The 20,271-nt window shown below is 55.8% G+C and overlaps 1 protein-coding gene across 3 annotated transcripts in view; it reads right to left on the bottom strand.

The window, feature by feature from the left end:
• Positions 1-9,982, bottom strand: part of G6PD (glucose-6-phosphate dehydrogenase) — a 120,706-nt gene extending 110,724 nt beyond the window's left edge. Inside the window, exon 1 of one of the 3 annotated variants that reach the window (XM_069209282.1) lies at positions 9,906-9,982. In XM_069209282.1, coding sequence (XP_069065383.1) covers positions 9,906-9,960 — 55 coding nt within the window. In that variant the 5' untranslated portion in view covers positions 9,961-9,982. Of the gene's footprint in view, positions 1-8,860; positions 8,875-9,165; positions 9,195-9,905 lie in introns of those variants that run through there. The other 2 variants (XM_069209284.1, XM_069209286.1) reach the window with 2 other exon arrangements.
• Positions 9,983-20,271: the final 10,289 nt, after the last annotated feature.

Here is a 20,271-nt window from a genome sequence, read left to right on the forward strand (position 1 = left end):
CTCAAGCATCCCAGCGCCTCTACACCACACTGTGTGACCTCAAGCATCCCAGCGCCTCCGCAGCACTGCTGTGTGACCGGGACATCCCAGTGCCTCTACAGCACACTGTGTGACCTCAAGCATCCCAGCGCCTCTACAGCACACTGTGTGACCTCAAGCATCCCAGCGCCTCTACAGCACACTGTGTGACCTCAAGCATCCCAGCGCCTCTACAGCACACTGTGTGACCTCACGCATCCCAGCGCCTCTACAGCACACTGTGTGACCTCAAGCATCCCAGCGCCTCTACAGCACACTGTGTGACCTCAAGCATCCCAGCGCCTCTACAGCACACTGTGTGACCTCAAGCATCCCAGCACCTCTACAGCACACTGTGTGACCTCAAGCATCCCAGCGCCTCTACAGCACACTGTGTGACCTCACGCATCCCAGCGCCTCTACAGCACACTGTGTGACCTCAAGCATCCCAGCGCCTCTACAGCACACTGTGTGACCTCAAGCATCCCAGCGCCTCTACAGCACACTGTGTGACCTCAAGCATCCCAGCGCCTCTACAGCACACTGTGTGACCTCAAGCATCCCAGCACCTCTACAGCACACTGTGTGACCCGGGCATCCCAGCGCCTCTACAGCACACTGTGTGACCTCAAGCATCCCAGCGCCTCTACAGCACACTGTGTGACCCGGGCATCCCAGCGCCTCTACAGCACACTGTGTGACCTCAAGCATCCCAGCGCCTCTACAGCACACTGTGTGACCTCACGCATCCCAGCGCCTCTACAGCACACTGTGTGACCTCAAGCATCCCAGCGCCTCTACAGCACACTGTGTGACCTCAAGCATCCCAGCGCCTCTACAGCACACTGTGTGACCTCAAGCATCCCAGCGCCTCTACAGCACACTGTGTGACCCGGGCATCCCAGCGCCTCTACAGCACACTGTGTGACCTCAAGCATCCCAGTGCCTCTACAGCACACTGTGTGACCTCACGCATCCCAGCGCCTCTACAGCACACTGTGTGACCTCACGCATCCCAGCGCCTCTACAGCACACTGTGTGACCCGGGCATCCCAGCGCCTCTACAGCACACTGTGTGACCCGGGCATCCCAGCGCCGCTACAGCACACTGTGTGACCCGGGCATCCCAGCGCCTCTACAGCACACTGTGTGACCTCAAGCATCCCAGCGCCTCTACAGCACACTGTGTGACCCGGGCATCCCAGCGCCTCTACAGCACACTGTGTGACCTCAAGCATCCCAGCGCCTCTACAGCACACTGTGTGACCTCACGCATTCCAGCGCTTCTACAGCACAGTGTGACCTCAAGCATCCCAGCGCCTCTACAGCACACTGTGTGACCTCAAGCATCCCAGCGCCTCTACAGCACACTGTGTGACCTCAAGCATCCCAGCGCCTCTACAGCACACTGTGTGACCCGGGCATCCCAGCGCCTCTACAGCACACTGTGTGACCTCAAGCATCCCAGCGCCTCTACAGCACACTGTGTGACCTCACGCATCCCAGCGCCTCTACAGCACACTGTGTGACCTCAAGCATCCCAGCGCCTCTACAGCACACTGTGTGACCTCAAGCATCCCAGCGCCTCTACAGCACACTGTGTGACCTCACGCATCCCAGCGCCTCTACAGCACACTGTGTGACCCGGGCATCCCAGCGCCTCCTCAGCACACTGTGAGACCCGGGCATCCCAGCGCCGCTACAGCACACTGTGTGACCCGGGCATCCCAGCGCCTCTACAGCACACTGTGTGACCTCAAGCATCCCAGCGCCTCTACAGCACACTGTGTGACCTCAAGCATCCCAGCGCCTCTACAGCACACTGAGACCGGGGCATCCCAGCACCCCTACAGCACACTGAGACCGGGGCATCCCAGCACCCTTACAGCACACTGTGACCTCAAGCATCCCAGCACCTCTACAGCACACTCTGTGACCTCAAGCATCCCAGCGCCTCTGCAGCACTGCTGTGTGACCTCAAGCATCCCAGCGCCTCTGCAGCACTGCTGTGTGACCTCAAGCATCCCAGCGCCTCTACACCACACTGTGTGACCTCAAGCATCCCAGCGCCTCTACACCACACTGTGTGACCTCAAGCATCCCAGCACCTCTACAGCACACTGTGTGACCTCAAGCATCCCAGCGCCTCTGCAGCACACTGTGTGACCTCAAGCATCCCAGCGCCTCTACAGCACACTGTGTGACCTCAAGCATCCCAGCGCCTCTACAGCACACTGTGTGACCCGGGCATCCCAGCGCCTCTACAGCACACTGTGTGACCTCAAGCATCCCAGCGCCTCTACAGCACACTGTGTGACCTCACGCATCCCAGCGCCTCTACAGCACACTGTGTGACCTCAAGCATCCCAGCGCCTCTACAGCACACTGTGTGACCTCAAGCATCCCAGCGCCTCTACAGCACACTGTGTGACCTCACGCATCCCAGCACCTCTACAGCACACTGTGTGACCTCAAGCATCCCAGCGCCTCTACAGCACACTGTGTGACCTCAAGCATCCCAGCGCCTCTACAGCACACTGTGAGACCCGGGCATCCCAGCGCCTCTACAGCACACTGTGTGACCCGGGCATCCCAGTGCCTCTACTGCACACTGTGTGACCTCAAGCATCCCAGCGCCTCTACAGCACACTGTGTGACCTCAAGCATCCCAGCGCCTCTGCAGCACTGCTGTGTGACCTCAAGCATCCCAGCGCCTCTGCAGCACACTGTGTGACCTCAAGCATCCCAGCACCTCTACAGCACACTGTGTGACCTCAAGCATCCCAGCGCCTCTACAGCACACTGTGTGACCTCAAGCATCCCAGCGCCTCTACAGCACACTGTGAGACCCGGGCATCCCAGCGCCTCTACAGCACACTGTGTGACCCGGGCATCCCAGCGCCTCTACTGCACACTGTGTGACCTCAAGCATCCCAGCGCCTCTACAGCACACTGTGTGACCTCAAGCATCCCAGCGCCTCTGCAGCACACTGTGTGACCTCAAGCATCCCAGCACCTCTACAGCACACTGTGACCTCAAGCATCCCAGCGCCTCTACAGCTCACTGTGCGACCCGGGCATCCCAGCGCCTCTACAGCACACAGAGACCGGGGCATCCCAGCACCTCTACAGCACACTGTGTGACCCGGGTATCCCAGCGCCTCTACAGCACACTGTGTGACCTCAAGCATCCCAGCGCCTCTACAGCACACTGTGTGACCTCAAGCATCCCAGCGCCTCTACAGCACACTGTGTGACCTCAAGCATCTCAGCGCCTCTACAGCACACTGTGCGACCCGGGCATCCCAGCGCCTCTACAGCACACAGAGACCGGGGCATCCCAGCACCTCTACAGCACACTGTGTGACCCGGGCACCCCAGCACCGCTACAGCACACTGTGTGACCCGGGTATCCCAGCGCCTCTACAGCACACTGTGTGACCTCAAGCATCCCAGCGCCTCTACAGCACACTGTGTGACCCGGGCATCCCAGCGCCTCTACAGCACACTGTGTGACCTCAAGCATCCCAGCGCCTCTACAGCACACTGTGTGACCCGGGCATCCCAGCGCCTCTACAGCACACTGTGTGACCCGGGCATCCCAGCGCCTCTACAGCACACTGTGTGACCTCAAGCATCCCAGTGCCTCTACAGCACACTGTGTGACCTCAAGCATCCCAGCGCCTCTACAGCACACTGTGTGACCTCAAGCATCCCAGCGCCTCTACAGCACACTGTGTGACCTCAAGCATCCCAGCGCCTCTACAGCACACTGTGTGACCTCAAGCATCCCAGCACCTCTACAGCACACTGTGAGACCCGGGCATCCCAGCGCCTCTACAGCACACTGTGCGACCTCAAGCATCCCAGCGCCTCTACAGCACACTGAGACCCGGGCATCCCAGCACCTCTACAGCACACTGTGTGACCTCAAGCATCCCAGGGCCTCTACAGCACACTGTGTGACCTCGGGCATCCCAGCACCGCTACAGCACACTGTGTGACCTCGGGCATCCCAGCACCGCTACAGCACACTGTGTGACCTCAAGCATCCCAGCACCGCTACAGCACACTGTGTGACCTCAAGCATCCCAGCACCGCTACAGCACACTGTGTGACCTCAAGCATCCCAGCACCTCTACAGCACACTGTGTGACCTCAAGCATCCCAGCGCCTCCACAGCACACTGTGTGACCTCACGCATCCCAGCGCCTCCACAGCACACTGAGACCGGGGCATCCCAGCACCTCTACAGCACACTGTGACCTCAAGCATCCCAGCGCCTCTACAGCACACTCTGTGACCTCAAGCATCCCAGCTCCACACTGTGTGACCTCAAGCATCCCAGCACCTCTACAGCACACTGTGACCAGGGCATCCCAGCACCTCTACAGCGCTGTGTGACCTCAAGCATCCCAGCACCTCTACAGCACACTGTGACCGTGGCATCCCAGCACCTCTACAGCGCTGTGTGACCTCAAGCATCCCAGCGCCTCCACAGCACTGTGTGACCTCACGCATTCCCAGCGCCTCTGCTCAGTGTGACCGGGACATCCCAGTGCCTCTACAGCACACTGTGTGACCTCAAGCATCCCAGCGCCTCTACAGCACACTGTGTGACCTCAAGCATCCCAGCGCCTCTACAGCACACTGTGTGACCTCAAGCATCCCAGCGCCTCTACAGCACACTGTGTGACCTCAAGCATCCCAGCGCCTCCACAGCACACTGTGTGACCTCACGCATCCCAGCGCCTCCACAGCACACTGTGTGACCTCAAGCATCCCAGCGCCTCCACAGCACACTGTGTGACCTCACGCATCCCAGCGCCTCTACAGCACACTGTGTGACCCGGGCATCCCAGCGCCTCTACAGCACACTGTGACCTCAAGCATCCCAGCGCCTCTACAGCACATTGAGACAGGGGCATCCCAGCCCCTCTACAGCACACTGTGTGACCTCAAGCATCCCAGCGCCGCTACAGCACACTGTGACCTCAAGCATCCCAGCGCCTCTCTAGCACACTCTGTGACCTCAAGCATCCCAGCGCCTCTCTAGCACACTCTGTGACCTCAAGCATCCCAGGGCCTCTACAGCACACTGTGTGACCTCAAGCATCCCAGCACCTCTACAGCACACTGTGTGACCCGGGCATCCCAGCGCCTCTACAGCACACTGTGTGACCTCAAGCATCCCAGCGCCTCTACAGCACACTGTGTGACCCGGGCATCCCAGCGCCTCTACAGCACACTGTGTGACCTCAAGCATCCCAGCGCCTCTAAAGCACACTGTGTGACCTCAAGCATCCCAGCGCCACACTGTGTGACCTTGGCATCCCAGCGCCTCAACAGCACACCTGGAGGCCTTCGCATCTACCCCGGGACCCCTTCACATGTACACCTTCACATTCACACCTCAGCATGTACACGTGGACACATTCAGCCCTACACCTTCACATGTGCACCTGGACACCTTCCCATCTACACCATCGCATGTACACCTGGGACACCTTCAGCCCTACGCCTTCGCATGTACACCTTCCCATGTACACCTTCCCATCTACACCTGGACACCTTCAGCCCTACACCTTCGCATGTACACCTGGACACCTTCCATCTACACCTTCGCGTGTACACCTGGACACCTTCCCATCTACACCTTCGCGTGTACACCTGGACACCTTCCCATCTACACCTTCGCATGTACACCTGGACACCTTCAGCCCTACACCGTCGCATGTACACCTGGACACCTTCCCATCTACACCTTCTCATGTACACCTGGATACCTACCCATCTACACCTTCTCATGTACACCTGGATACCTACCCATCTACACCTTCGCATGTACACCTGGACACCTACCCATCTACACCTTCGCATGTACACCTGGACACCTTCCATCTACACCTTCGCATGTACACCTGGACACCTTCCCATCTACACCTTCTCATGTACACCTGGACACCTTCCCATCTACACCTTCCCATCTACACCTTCTCATGTACACCTGGACACCTTCCCATCTACACCTTCCCATCTACACCTTCTCATGTACACCTGGATACCTACCCATCTACACCTTCGCATGTACACCTGGACACCTACCCATCTACACCTTCGCATGTACACCTGGACACCTACCCATCTACACCTTCCCATCTACACCTTCTCATGTACACCTGGATACCTACCCATCTACACCTTCGCATGTACACCTGGACACCTACCCATCTACACCTTCCCATCTACACCTTCGCATGTACACCTGGACACCTACCCATCTACACCTTCGCATGTACACCTGGACACCTTCCCATCTACACCTTCCCATCTACACCTTCTCATGTACACCTGGATACCTACCCATCTACACCTTCGCATGTATACCTGGACACCTACCCATCTACACCTTCGCATGTACACCTGGACACCTACCCATCTACACCTTCGCATGTACACCTGGACACCTTCCCATCTACACCATCGCATGTACACCTGGGACACCTTCAGCCCTACACCTTCCCATCTACACCTTCGCATCTACACCTGGACACCTTCCCATCTACACCTTCGCGTGTACACCTGGACAACTTCCATCTACACCTTCGCATGTACACCTGGACACCTTCCATCTACACCTTCGCGTGTACACCTGGACACCTTCCCATCTACACCTTCGCATGTACACCTGGACACCTTCCCATCTACACCTTCGCATGTACACCTGGACACCTTCCCATCTACACCTTCGCATGTACACCTGGACACCTTCAGCCCTACACCTTCGCATGTACACCTGGACACCTTCCATCTACACCTTCGCGTGTACACCTGGACACCTTCCATCTACACCTTCGCGTGTACACCTGGACAACTTCCATCTACACCTTCGCATGTACACCTGGACACCTTCAGCCCTACACCGTCGCATGTACACCTGGACACCTTCCCATCTACACCTTCTCATGTACACCTGGACACCTACCCATCTACACCTTCGCATGTACACCTGGACACCTACCCATCTACACCTTCGCATGTACACCTGGATACCTTCCCATCTACACCTTCGCATGTACACCTGGACACCTTCAGCCCTACACCTTCGAATGTACACCTGGACACCTTCCATCTACACCTTCGCATGTACACCTGGACACCTTCAGCCCTACACCGTCGCATGTACACCTGGACACCTTCAGCCCTACACCGTCGCATTTACACCTGGACACCTTCCCAGCTATGTATTTATTGAAGTTCTTGATACAGCGCGTCATGACCCTGGACACAGGGTGCAGAACTCGTTACAGTTGGCAAAGTGGAATAACTGTGGGACAAGCAAATAGTGATATTAGAGGGGACCTAGGATGGCTTTGGAGACCACACTGAGCAGTGGGTAGAGCTTACCAAAAATAGTTTGCAAAATGATGTTCTACCTGCTGTCCCCAATGAACTAATTTACCAAAAAAATCTCTTTTATTGATTTTCTTAACTTTAACATAGCAAGGTACAGCCAAAACAGGAGTACTAGTATATATAAAAGAACATTTACCCATGTCCTTTCAAATAATTATAGACAACAGAATGGTAGTTTCAGGGTAATATATTGAAAATAGGGGCATCGTGTGTAACTCGGCTGCTTACATGCTCCACAAAACAGGAACAGTTAAGAGTGTGCTTTGCAGCCATTTGATATTCTCTCGGTAGCATCAGGCAAGCTTCCAACTACTATACAAATAATATGACATTACAGGTACACACTGTATGATGGTGACGACTGAGAAACCAGCAAGGACGGACTAGCTGAGATGAGCTCCACCAGAGGACAGAGGAAGAGGGACATGTTCGGCCAGCAAATGTTGTAGGGATGCACAACTGACATCACCGATGGAGTATAAAACGACCAGAAGTCACCAGTGCCGTGCCTGCAAATTACACAGTCATGTGGGCTACTGAGGGGTGTGTCCTAAAGCGGTCATTTTAGCAGTAGCTTGGAGCTCAGTTAGGAGTGTGCCCCATTCTTGGGTCATGATATATTTACTTAGACCATGGGTCTCCTCTGTTCTGGGTGCTTACCCCCCCCCCAATGCCACTAAGGATGCAGTCCACTCAGCTATGTCTGGGGCGACCTTGCTTTCCAGTGTTTAACACAGGATCATTTTGCAGACAAGAAAAGGTCGAAAAGTACAGCAAGGAGTTTGTTTTTGTGTGTGTGCTGGAAAGCCCCAACACACAGGCCTTCCATTTATTTAAGACTGTCCACCTCGTAGTCTGCGCAAGTTGTGCTGTACCCACTGACCGATGCCCTGATAGCGATGGGCATGAGCACAGTCCCTGCAGCATTTGCACTTCTCCCTAGTTACATCAACGACAGCAGGCACTGGATCTGGGAACTATGGCCCTCACCATGACACTGGCTACACTGCATGTGCGACCTGAACCCCGCCGGCCCAGTGGGGAACAGGGCCTTAACACTGCAGTGGGCTCCTAATGGGGCTGGCTGCAATGTGGCGGTGCAGCACCACCCGTCGAGCATTCCACTGCCCAAATTACGGGCAGTGGAATGCGTGATGGGGCTGTGCACGGGGGCCCCTGCACCGCCCCCTAAAAATCCCCCGAGTCCACTATTCGGCCAGCATTTCCATGGCAGTGTTTACCCCCATGGACAGGCTGAGGGATGTGGGCTCATAATTCCTCTCTCCTCCTCACCTGCCTCTCCTCCCCTTCCCTCATCCTCACCTGCCTCTCCTGCTCCTCTCTCCCTCCCTCTTCCCTTCTCGCCTGCCTCTCCTGCTGGTCTCCTCCTCTCCCTCCTCACCTGCCTCTTCTCCTCCTCACCTACCTCTCCTGCTGCTCTCCTCCTCTCTCTCTCCCCCTCTCCTCCTCCTCACCTGCCTCTCCTCCTCTCTCTCTCCCTCCTCTCCTCCTCACCTGCCTCTTCTCCTCCTCACCTCACCTTCCCCTCACCTACCTCTCCTGCTGCTCTCCTCTCTCCCTCTCCTCCTCTCTCTCCCTCCTTCCCTCCTCACCTGCCTCTCCTCCTCCTCACCTGCCTCTCCTCCTCACCTGCCTCTCCCCCTCCTCTCCTCCTCACCTGCCTCTCCTTCTCCCTTCCCTCCTCCTCTCTCTCCCTCCTTCCATCCTCACCTGCCTCTCCTGCTGCTCTCCTCCTCCCTTCCCTCCTCACCTGCCTCTCCTGCTGCTCTCCTCCTCCCTTCCCTCCTCACCTGCCTCTCCTGCTGCTCTCCTCCTCTCTTCTCCCCTCCTCACCTGCCTCTCCTGCTGCTCTCCTCCTCTCTCCTCCTCCTCTCCTCCCTCTCCTGCTGCTCTCCTCCTCTCTCCTCCCCACCTGCCTCTCCTGCTGCTCTCCTCCTCCCTTCCCTCCTCACCTGCCTCTCCTGCTGCTCTCCTCTCCTGCTGCTCTCCTCCTCTCTCCTCCTCACCTGTCTCTCCTCCTCCTCCTCCTCTCTCTCCCTCCTCACCTGTCTCTCCTCCTCCTCCTCTCTCTCTCCCTCCTCACCTGCCTCTCCTGCTGCTCTCCTCCTCTCTCCTCCTCCCTTCCCTCCTCACCTGCCTCTCCTGCTGCTCTCCTCTCCTGCTGCTCTCCTCCTCTCTACTCCTCCTCTCCTCCTCACCTGCCTCTCCTGCTGCTCTCCTCCTCTCTCCTCCTCACCTGTCTCTCCTCCTCCTCCTCCTCTCTCTCCCTCCTCACCTGCCTCTCCTGCTGCTCTCCTCCTCTCTCCTCCTCACCTGTCTCTCCTCCTCCTCCTCCTCTCTCTCCCTCCTCACCTGCCTCTCCTGCTGCTCTCCTCCTCCTCTCCTCCTCACCTGTCTCTCCTCCTCCTCCTCCTCTCTCTCCTCCTCCTCCTCCTCCCTTCCCTCCTCACCTGCCTCTCCTGCTGCTCTCCTCTGCTCCACCCTCACGCTCGCTCTGCTGCCCATGGCCTGTACCGTGACGTCATTACCCGCGGGCCAATCACAGACAGAACCCGAGTCCGCGTGGACGTAGCGAGAGACGCGGCGCGAGGTCAGGGCGGAGCCGAGCGTGGCGCCACCAATCACCGAGAGCGTTCTCAGGCGGCTCAGCGCCAGACTCCGCCTATCACAAACTTACTAAAGCCGCTCCGCCAATGATGTCACAGAAAGGGTAACCACGCCCACCGCCCTAACCTGAGCCTCCCCGCACCCACCGGGCCACTGACCGTGGCACTGCGCATGCGTTGGCTTCACGCACCCAGCGCTTCCGGTAAACACGCGGTGGCCCCGCCTTCCCAACACCGCCCACCAATCGCATACCGCACCTTCGGCTGGACCCGCCTCTCCGCCACTCTGGACCTGCCCACCCAGCGCTCCTCTGGCTCCAGGTGATGTCAGTCTGTGCGGACCTAGCACCGCCCACCGATGGGATACCGCTCCTTCCGCTAAACCCCGCCCCCACCCCTGGCCCCGCCCTTCTCGGGCTCCGCCCCCCGCTGTCAGTCTGTGCACCTGCAGCCCCCAGGACTGTATTTGTAATTTACATTATTTGTTCACGGTTCCAATAATGGATGTAAATACATCTCACATAATGCAAAAGAAAAAAACAACAATTTTCAATAAGAGAAAGTACACTTGATGAAGAATGACAACTCATCAACAGCAGAGTCCTGCACGTCTTGGTCCTCCCTCCCATTCTTAGCATGAATGAAGCCTGTCAGCTGTGCCCGGTGTGGAGTGCTGGGCCCTGGACCTCACACTGGCCAAACCACCGGCACAGGTGTGTCAGACTTAGAGCTGCATACCCGCCAACTCACACGGTCTCCCGGTGAGGAGCCGGTATCACACGGTAAATCCATGCCTGCAATCCATGCCTGCATACCCGCCAACTCACACGGTCTCCCGGTGAGGAGCCAATATCACACAGTAAATCCATGCCTGCAATCCATGCCTCCATACCCGCCAACTCACACGGTCTCCCGATGAAGAGCCGGTATCACACGGTAAATCCATGCCTGCAATCCATGCCTGCATACCCACCAACTCACACGGTCTCCCGATGAAGAGCCGGTATCACACGGTAAATCCATGCCTGCAATCCATGCCTGCATACCCACCAACTCACACGGTCTCCCGGTGAGGAGCCGGTATCACACGGTAAATCCATGCCTGCAATCCATGCCTGCATACCCGCCAACTCACACGGTCTCCCGGTGAGGAGCCGGTATCACACGGTAAATCCATGCCTGCAATCCATGCCTGCATACCCGCCAACTCACACGGTCTCCCGGTGAGGAGCCGGTATCACACGGTAAATCCATGCCTCCAATCCATGCCTGCATACCCACCAACTCCCACGGTCTCCCGGTGAGGAGCCGGTATCACACGGTAAATCCATGCCTGCAATCCATGCCTGCATACCCGCCAACTCCCACGGTCTCCCGGTGAGGAGCCGGTATCACACGGTAAATCCATGCCTGCAATCCATGCCTGCATACCCGCCAACTCCCACGGTCTCCCGGTGAGGAGCCGGTATCACACGGTAAATCCATGCCTGCAATCCATGCCTGCATACCCACCAACTCACACGGTCTCCCGGTGAGGAGCCGGTATCACACGGTAAATCCATGCCTGCAATCCATGCCTGCATACCCGCCAACTCACACAGTCTCCCGGTGAGGAGCCGGTATCACACGGTAAATCCATGCCTGCAATCCATGCCTCCATACCCGCCAACTCACACGGTCTCCCGGTGAGGAGCCAATTTCACACGGTAAATCCATGCCTGCAATCCATGCCTGCATACCCGCCAACTCACACTGTCTCCCAATGAAGAGCCGGTATCACACGGTAAATCCATGCCTGCAATCCATGCCTGTATACCCGCTAACTCACACGGTCTCCCGATGAAGAGCCGGTATCACACGGTAAATCCATGCCTGCAATCCATGCCTGCATACCCACCAACTCACACGGTCTCCCGGTGAGGAGCCGGTATCACACGGTAAATCCATGCCTGCAATCCATGCCTGCATACCCACCAACTCACACGGTCTCCCGGTGATGAGCCGGTATCTCACGGTAAATCCATGCCTGCAATCCATGCCTGCATACCCACCAACTCACACAGTCTCCCGGTGAGGAGCCGGTATCACACGGTAAATCCATGCCTGCAATCCATGCCTGCATACCCGCTAACTCACACGGTCTCCCGGTGAGGAGCCAATATCACACGGTAAATCCATACCTGCAATCCATGCCTGTATACCCGCCAACTCACACGGTCTCCCGGTGAGGAGCCGGTATCACACGGTAAATCCATGCCTGCAATCCATGCCTGTATACCCGCTAACTCACACGGTCTCCCGGTGAGGAGCCAATATCACACGGTAAATCCATGCCTGCATACCTGCCAACTCACACGGTCTCCCGGTGAGGAGCCAATATCACACGGTAAATCCATGCCTGCATACCCGCCAACTCACACGGTCTCCCGGTGAGGAGCCGGTATCACACGGTAAATCCATGCCTGCAATCCATGCCTGCATACCCACCAACTCACACTGTCTCCCGATGAAGAGCCGGTATCACACGGTAAATCCATGCCTCCAATCCATGCCTGCATACCCACCAACTCACACGGTCTCCCGGTGAGGAGCCGGTATCACACAGTAAATCCATGCCTGCAATCCATGCCTGCATACCCGCTAACTCACACGGTCTCCCGGTGAGGAGCCAATATCACACGGTAAATCCATGCCTGCAATCCATGCCTGTATACCCGCCAACTCACACGGTCTCCCGGTGAGGAGCCGGTATCACACGGTAAATCCATGCCTGCAATCCATGCCTGTATACCCGCTAACTCACACGGTCTCCCGGTGAGGAGCCAATATCACACGGTAAATCCATGCCTGCACACCTGCCAACTCACACGGTCTCCCGGTGAGGAGCCAATATCACACGGTAAATCCATGCCTGCAATCCATGCCTGTATACCCGCTAACTCACACGGTCTCCCGGTGAGGAGCCGGTATCACACGGTAAATCCATGCCTGCAATCCATGCCTGTATACCCGCTAACTCACACGGTCTCCCGGTGAGGAGCCGGTATCACACGGTAAATCCATGCCTGCAATCCATGCCTGCATACCGGCCAACTCACACGGTCTCCCGGTGAGGAGCCGGTATCACACGGTAAATCCATGCCTGCAATCCATGCCTGCATACCCGCCAACTCACACGGTCTCCCGGTGAGGAGCCGGTATCACACGGTAAATCCATGCCTGCAATCCATGCCTGCATACCCGCCAACTCACACGGTCTCCCGGTGAGGAGCCGGTATCACACGGTAAATCCATGCCTGCAATCCATGCCTGCATACCCGCCAACTCACACGGTCTCCCGGTGAGGAGCCGGTATCACACGGTAAATCCATGCCTGCAATCCATGCCTGCATACCCGCTAACTCACACGGTCTCCCGATGAAGAGCCGGTATCACACGGTAAATCCATGCCTGCAATCCATGCCTGCATACCCACCAACTCACACGGTCTCCCGGTGAGGAGCCAATATCACACGGTAAATCCATGCCTGCAATCCATGCCTGCATACCCACCAACTCACACGGTCTCCCGGTGAGGAGCCGGTATCACACGGTAAATCCATGCCTGCAATCCATGCCTGCATACCCGCTAACTCACACGGTCTCCCGGTGAGGAGCCACTATCACACGGTAAATCCATGCCTGCAATCCATGCCTGCATACCCGCCAACTCACACGGTCTCCCGGTGAGGAGCCGGTATCACACGGTAAATCCATGCCTGCAATCCATGCCTGTATACCCGCTAACTCACACGGTCTCCCGGTGAGGAGCCAATATCACACGGTAAATCCATGCCTGCAATCCATGCCTGCATACCCACCAACTCACACTGTCTCCCGATGAAGAGCCGGTATCACACGGTAAATCCATGCCTGCAATCCATGCCTGCATACCCACCAACTCACACGGTCTCCCGGTGAGGAGCCAATATCACACGGTAAATCCATGCCTGCAATCCATGCCTGCATACCCACCAACTCACACGGTCTCCCGGTGAGGAGCCGGTATCACACGGTAAATCCATGCCTGCAATCCATGCCTGTATACCCGCTAACTCACACAGTCTCCCGGTGAGGAGCCAATATCACACAGTAAATCCATGCCTGCAATCCATGCCTGCATACCCACCAACTCACACGGTCTCCCGGTGAGGAGCCAATTTCACACGGTAAATCCATGCCTGCAATCCATGCCTGCATACCCGCCAACTCACACTGTCTCCCAATGAAGAGCCGGTATCACACGGTAAATCCATGCCTGCAATCCATGCCTGTATACCCGCTAACTCACACGGTCTCCCGATGAAGAGCCGGTATCACACGGTAAATCCATGCCTGCAATCCATGCCTGCATACCCACCAACTCACACGGTCTCCCGGTGAGGAGCCGGTATCACACGGTAAATCCATGCCTGCAATCCATGCCTGCATACCCACCAACTCACACGGTCTCCCGGTGATGAGCCGGTATCTCACGGTAAATCCATGCCTGCAATCCATGCCTGCATACCCACCAACTCACACAGTCTCCCGGTGAGGAGCCGGTATCACACGGTAAATCCATGCCTGCAATCCATGCCTGCATACCCGCTAACTCACACGGTCTCCCGGTGAGGAGCCAATATCACACGGTAAATCCATACCTGCAATCCATGCCTGTATACCCGCCAACTCACACGGTCTCCCGGTGAGGAGCCGGTATCACACGGTAAATCCATGCCTGCAATCCATGCCTGTATACCCGCTAACTCACACGGTCTCCCGGTGAGGAGCCAATATCACACGGTAAATCCATGCCTGCATACCTGCCAACTCACACGGTCTCCCGGTGAGGAGCCAATATCACACGGTAAATCCATGCCTGCATACCCGCCAACTCACACGGTCTCCCGGTGAGGAGCCGGTATCACACGGTAAATCCATGCCTGCAATCCATGCCTGCATACCCACCAACTCACACTGTCTCCCGATGAAGAGCCGGTATCACACGGTAAATCCATGCCTCCAATCCATGCCTGCATACCCACCAACTCACACGGTCTCCCGGTGAGGAGCCGGTATCACACAGTAAATCCATGCCTGCAATCCATGCCTGCATACCCGCTAACTCACACGGTCTCCCGGTGAGGAGCCAATATCACACGGTAAATCCATGCCTGCAATCCATGCCTGTATACCCGCCAACTCACACGGTCTCCCGGTGAGGAGCCGGTATCACACGGTAAATCCATGCCTGCAATCCATGCCTGTATACCCGCTAACTCACACGGTCTCCCGGTGAGGAGCCAATATCACACGGTAAATCCATGCCTGCACACCTGCCAACTCACACGGTCTCCCGGTGAGGAGCCAATATCACACGGTAAATCCATGCCTGCAATCCATGCCTGTATACCCGCTAACTCACACGGTCTCCCGGTGAGGAGCCGGTATCACACGGTAAATCCATGCCTGCAATCCATGCCTGTATACCCGCTAACTCACACGGTCTCCCGGTGAGGAGCCGGTATCACACGGTAAATCCATGCCTGCAATCCATGCCTGCATACCGGCCAACTCACACGGTCTCCCGGTGAGGAGCCGGTATCACACGGTAAATCCATGCCTGCAATCCATGCCTGCATACCCGCCAACTCACACGGTCTCCCGGTGAGGAGCCGGTATCACACGGTAAATCCATGCCTGCAATCCATGCCTGCATACCCGCCAACTCACACGGTCTCCCGGTGAGGAGCCGGTATCACACGGTAAATCCATGCCTGCAATCCATGCCTGCATACCCGCCAACTCACACGGTCTCCCGGTGAGGAGCCGGTATCACACGGTAAATCCATGCCTGCAATCCATGCCTGCATACCCGCTAACTCACACGGTCTCCCGATGAAGAGCCGGTATCACACGGTAAATCCATGCCTGCAATCCATGCCTGCATACCCACCAACTCACACGGTCTCCCGGTGAGGAGCCAATATCACACGGTAAATCCATGCCTGCAATCCATGCCTGCATACCCACCAACTCACACGGTCTCCCGGTGAGGAGCCGGTATCACACGGTAAATCCATGCCTGCAATCCATGCCTGCATACCCGCTAACTCACACGGTCTCCCGGTGAGGAGCCACTATCACACGGTAAATCCATGCCTGCAATCCATGCCTGCATACCCGCCAACTCACACGGTCTCCCGGTGAGGAGCCGGTATCACACGGTAAATCCATGCCTGCAATCCATGCCTGTATACCCGCTAACTCACACGGTCTCCCGGTGAGGAGCCAATATCACACGGTAAATCCATGCCTGCAATCCATGCCTGCATACCCACCAACTCACACTGTCTCCCGATGAAGAGCCGGTATCACACGGTAAATCCATGCCTGCAATCCATGCCTGCATACCCACCAACTCACACGGTCTCCCGGTGAGGAGCCAATATCACACGGTAAATCCATGCCTGCAATCCATGCCTGCATACCCACCAACTCACACGGTCTCCCGGTGAGGAGCCGGTATCACACGGTAAATCCATGCCTGCAATCCATGCCTGTATACCCGCTAACTCACACAGTCTCCCGGTGAGGAGCCAATATCACACAGTAAATCCATGCCTGCAATCCATGCCTGCATACCCACCAACTCACACGGTCTCCCGGTGAGGAGCCGGTATCACACGGTAAATCCATGCCTGCAATCCATGCCTGTATACCCGCTAACTCACACGGTCTCCCGGTGAGGAGCCAATATCACACGGTAAATCCATGCCTGCAATCCATGCCTGCATACCCACCAACTCACACTGTCTCCCGATGAAGAGCCGGTATCACACGGTAAATCCATGCCTGCAATCCATGCCTGCATACCCACCAACTCACACGGTCTCCCGGTGAGGAGCCCATATCACACGGTAAATCCATGCCTGCATTCCCGCTAACTCACACGGTCTCCCGGTGAGGAGCCGGTATCACACGGTAAATCCATGCCTGCAATCCATGCCTGCATACCCACCAACTCACACTGTCTCCCGATGAAGAGCCGGTATCACACGGTAAATCCATGCCTGCAATCCATGCCTGCATACCCACCAACTCACACGGTCTCCCGGTGAGGAGCCGGTATCACACGGTAAATCCATGCCTGCAATCCATGCCTGCATACCCGCCAACTCACACGGTCTCCCGGTGAGGAGCCGGTATCACACGGTAAATCCATGCCTGCAATCCATGCCTGTATACCCGCTAACTCACACGGTCTCCCGGTGAGGAGCCAATATCACACGGTAAATCCATGCCTGCAATCCATGCCTGCATACCCACCAACTCACACGGTCTCCCGGTGAGGAGCCGGTATCACACGGTAAATCCATGCCTGCAATCCATGCCTGTATACCCGCTAACTCACACGGTCTCCCGGTGAGGAGCCAATATCACACGGTAAATCCATGCCTGCAATCCATGCCTGCATACCCACCAACTCACACGGTCTCCCGGTGAGGAGCCGGTATCACACGGTAAATCCATGCCTGCAATCCATGCCTGCATACCCGCTAACTCACACGGTCTCCCGGTGAGGAGCCAATATCACACGGTAAATCCATGCCTGCAATCCATGCCTGCATACCCACCAACTCACACTGTCTCCCGATGAAGAGCCGGTATGACACGGTAAATCCATGCCTGCAATCCATGCCTGCATACCCACCAACTCACACAGTCTCCCGGTGAGGAGCCGGTATGACACGGTAAATCCATGCCTGCAATCCATGCCTGTATACCCACCAACTCACACAGTCTCCCGGTGAGGAGCCAATATCACACGGTAAATCCATGCCTGCAATCCATGCCTGTATACCCACCAACTCACACAGTCTCCCGGTGAGGAGCCGATATCACATGGTAAATCCATGCCTGCAATCCATGCCTGCATACCCACCAACTCACGCCGTGTCCCAGTGAAGAGCTGGTATCACACGGTAAATCCATGCCTGCATACCCAACTCACACGGTCACCCGGTGAGGAGCCGGTATCACACGGTGGTGAGCACTGTAAGAGGTCCGTACTGCCCGATAACGGAAGACGAGGACACACAATGTCAGTTGATAGAGGTTTTATTATGTTATAGTTATTAAGGTTTAAAGTTGCTCAGTTCCTTGAGCGTTTTCCTTTCTCTCTTCTCTTTACTCTTCCTTCTTCTGGCTTTTCTTTCCCTGATCTGGAGTAATGTTCTTCTTCCCTTCTCTATTCTCTTTCTTCATCTTTAGGTTGGTCTTTGGATGGGGACCTCCTCGTCGTGGGATCGGAGGAACCGCAGGAAAAGAAACGGAAGAGGACGGTAAGTGGCTTTTTCTATCTTCTTTATATATCCTACGGGGGGAGGGGGATGCACCACGAAGTGACCAGAAGAATTGTGCCCAATAGTAGTGTGAGACAAATGAAATCGTTAGGACACAGTCCCATAGTTCTAATTCTGCTGTTCATAAAGTGACTTCCGTGCTATTTAAATGTGGGTGGAGCCCAGGTGCCTTTATTGTAAGCAAACAACCAAAAAAAACAAAATCCGTACAGTCTCTCCAAATAAAAAATCATTTAGTGGCCGAGGGGTTGAGCAAACAGCCACGTACCTGAGTAAGCCACGTCCCTCCGTGGACGTGGCCGGCTTTCACGTTGTCTGGTCCCTCCGCGACAGCGTCTCCGCGGGAGGCGTCTTGGACGGCGGTGTTCCTGGCTTGTCAGTCTTCGGCGCCCCGTTCTCCTGCTTCCCTCTTTCGTCGGCGCCCCCTGACTCTTCTGCGTTCCCCAGCAACCACGCCATCCTTTTGTAGCCGAGTTGCGTCGACCCGGTTACAAACACCTATGGTGTTATCACCCTATTTCAGGTCTAGATATCCCTTATTAGTACCTGGAGGCAGTGTCTAGGAAGCCAGGCTCTCTAGAGGTAGCCGTGGATGAGCAGCCAAGACTTATCTAGGAGACATGCAAAGATTATGCAATGCCACTGTAGTCACACAGCACTTACACATATGAAAGAAAACACTCAGAGTTAGAAAAATAAAGGTACTTTATTAAAGTAACACAAATATTAGAATACTGAATAGGCAATCTGCCAACTGGAGGTAAGTAAACACACTATTATATTCACCTTAGCAATCAGTAAAGAGCATAGAAAGCAATAAGCTTTGGCAAAAGTATAGGTAAACAGTGAGGGCCCTCTGGAAGGGGTCAACCATATACAAAAAAGTGGAATGTGAAAGGCAGTCCCCCACCCAAGGAAGGAGAATCGGTAGAAGGGAGCTGGAGGAACTACTGACCCAAGAGGTAAGTACCAGAGTGACCCCAGTGACCAGGAAAGCAAAGGTATGTACCTGGTTTTCCCCAAAACCAACAGGAGGAAATTGGAAAAGGATTATGCAAGACCCCATCAAGACTGGAAGAACCCAAAGGTGGATCCTGACAGAAGAGGACATTGAAAGGAAGGGGACCAAGTCCAGTTTGTGTTGAAGTGCCCGGTTGGGGCAGGAGCCACTACCTACCTGTAAGGAAATGCCTCCTTGGCATGGTTACCCCCTGACTTTTTGTCTTTTGTTGATGCCAGTTATGATTGAAAGTGTGCTGGGACCCTGCTAACCAGGTCCCAGCACCAGCGTTCTTTCCCTAAACTGCACCTTTGTTCCCACAATTGGCACAGCCCTGGCACCCAGATAAGTCCTTTGTAAATGGTATCCTTGGTACCAAGGACCCTGATGCCAGGGAAGGTCTCTAAGGGCTGCAGCATGTCTTATGCAACCCTGGGGACCCCTCACTCAGCACATGCACACTGCCTCACAGCTTGTGTGTGCTGGTGGGGAGAAAGTGACTAAGTTGACATGGCACTCCCCTCGGAGTGCCATGCCTACCTCACACTGCCTGTGGCATAGGTAAGTCACCCCTCTAGAAGGCCTTAAAGCCCTAAGGCAGGGTGCACTATACCACAAGTGAGGGCACAAGTGAATGAGCACTATGCCCCTACAGTGTCTGAGCAAAACCTTAGACATTGTAAGTGCAGGGTAGCCATGAGAGTATATGGTCTGGGAGTCTGTCTTACACGAACTCCACAGTTCCATAATGGCTACACTGAAAACTGTGAAGTTTGGTATCAACCTTCTCAGCACAATAAATGCACACTGATGCCAGTGTGGA

This window comes from Pleurodeles waltl, chromosome 10 (assembly GCF_031143425.1).
Source record: "Pleurodeles waltl isolate 20211129_DDA chromosome 10, aPleWal1.hap1.20221129, whole genome shotgun sequence".
Lineage (NCBI taxonomy): Eukaryota > Metazoa > Chordata > Amphibia > Caudata > Salamandridae > Pleurodeles > Pleurodeles waltl.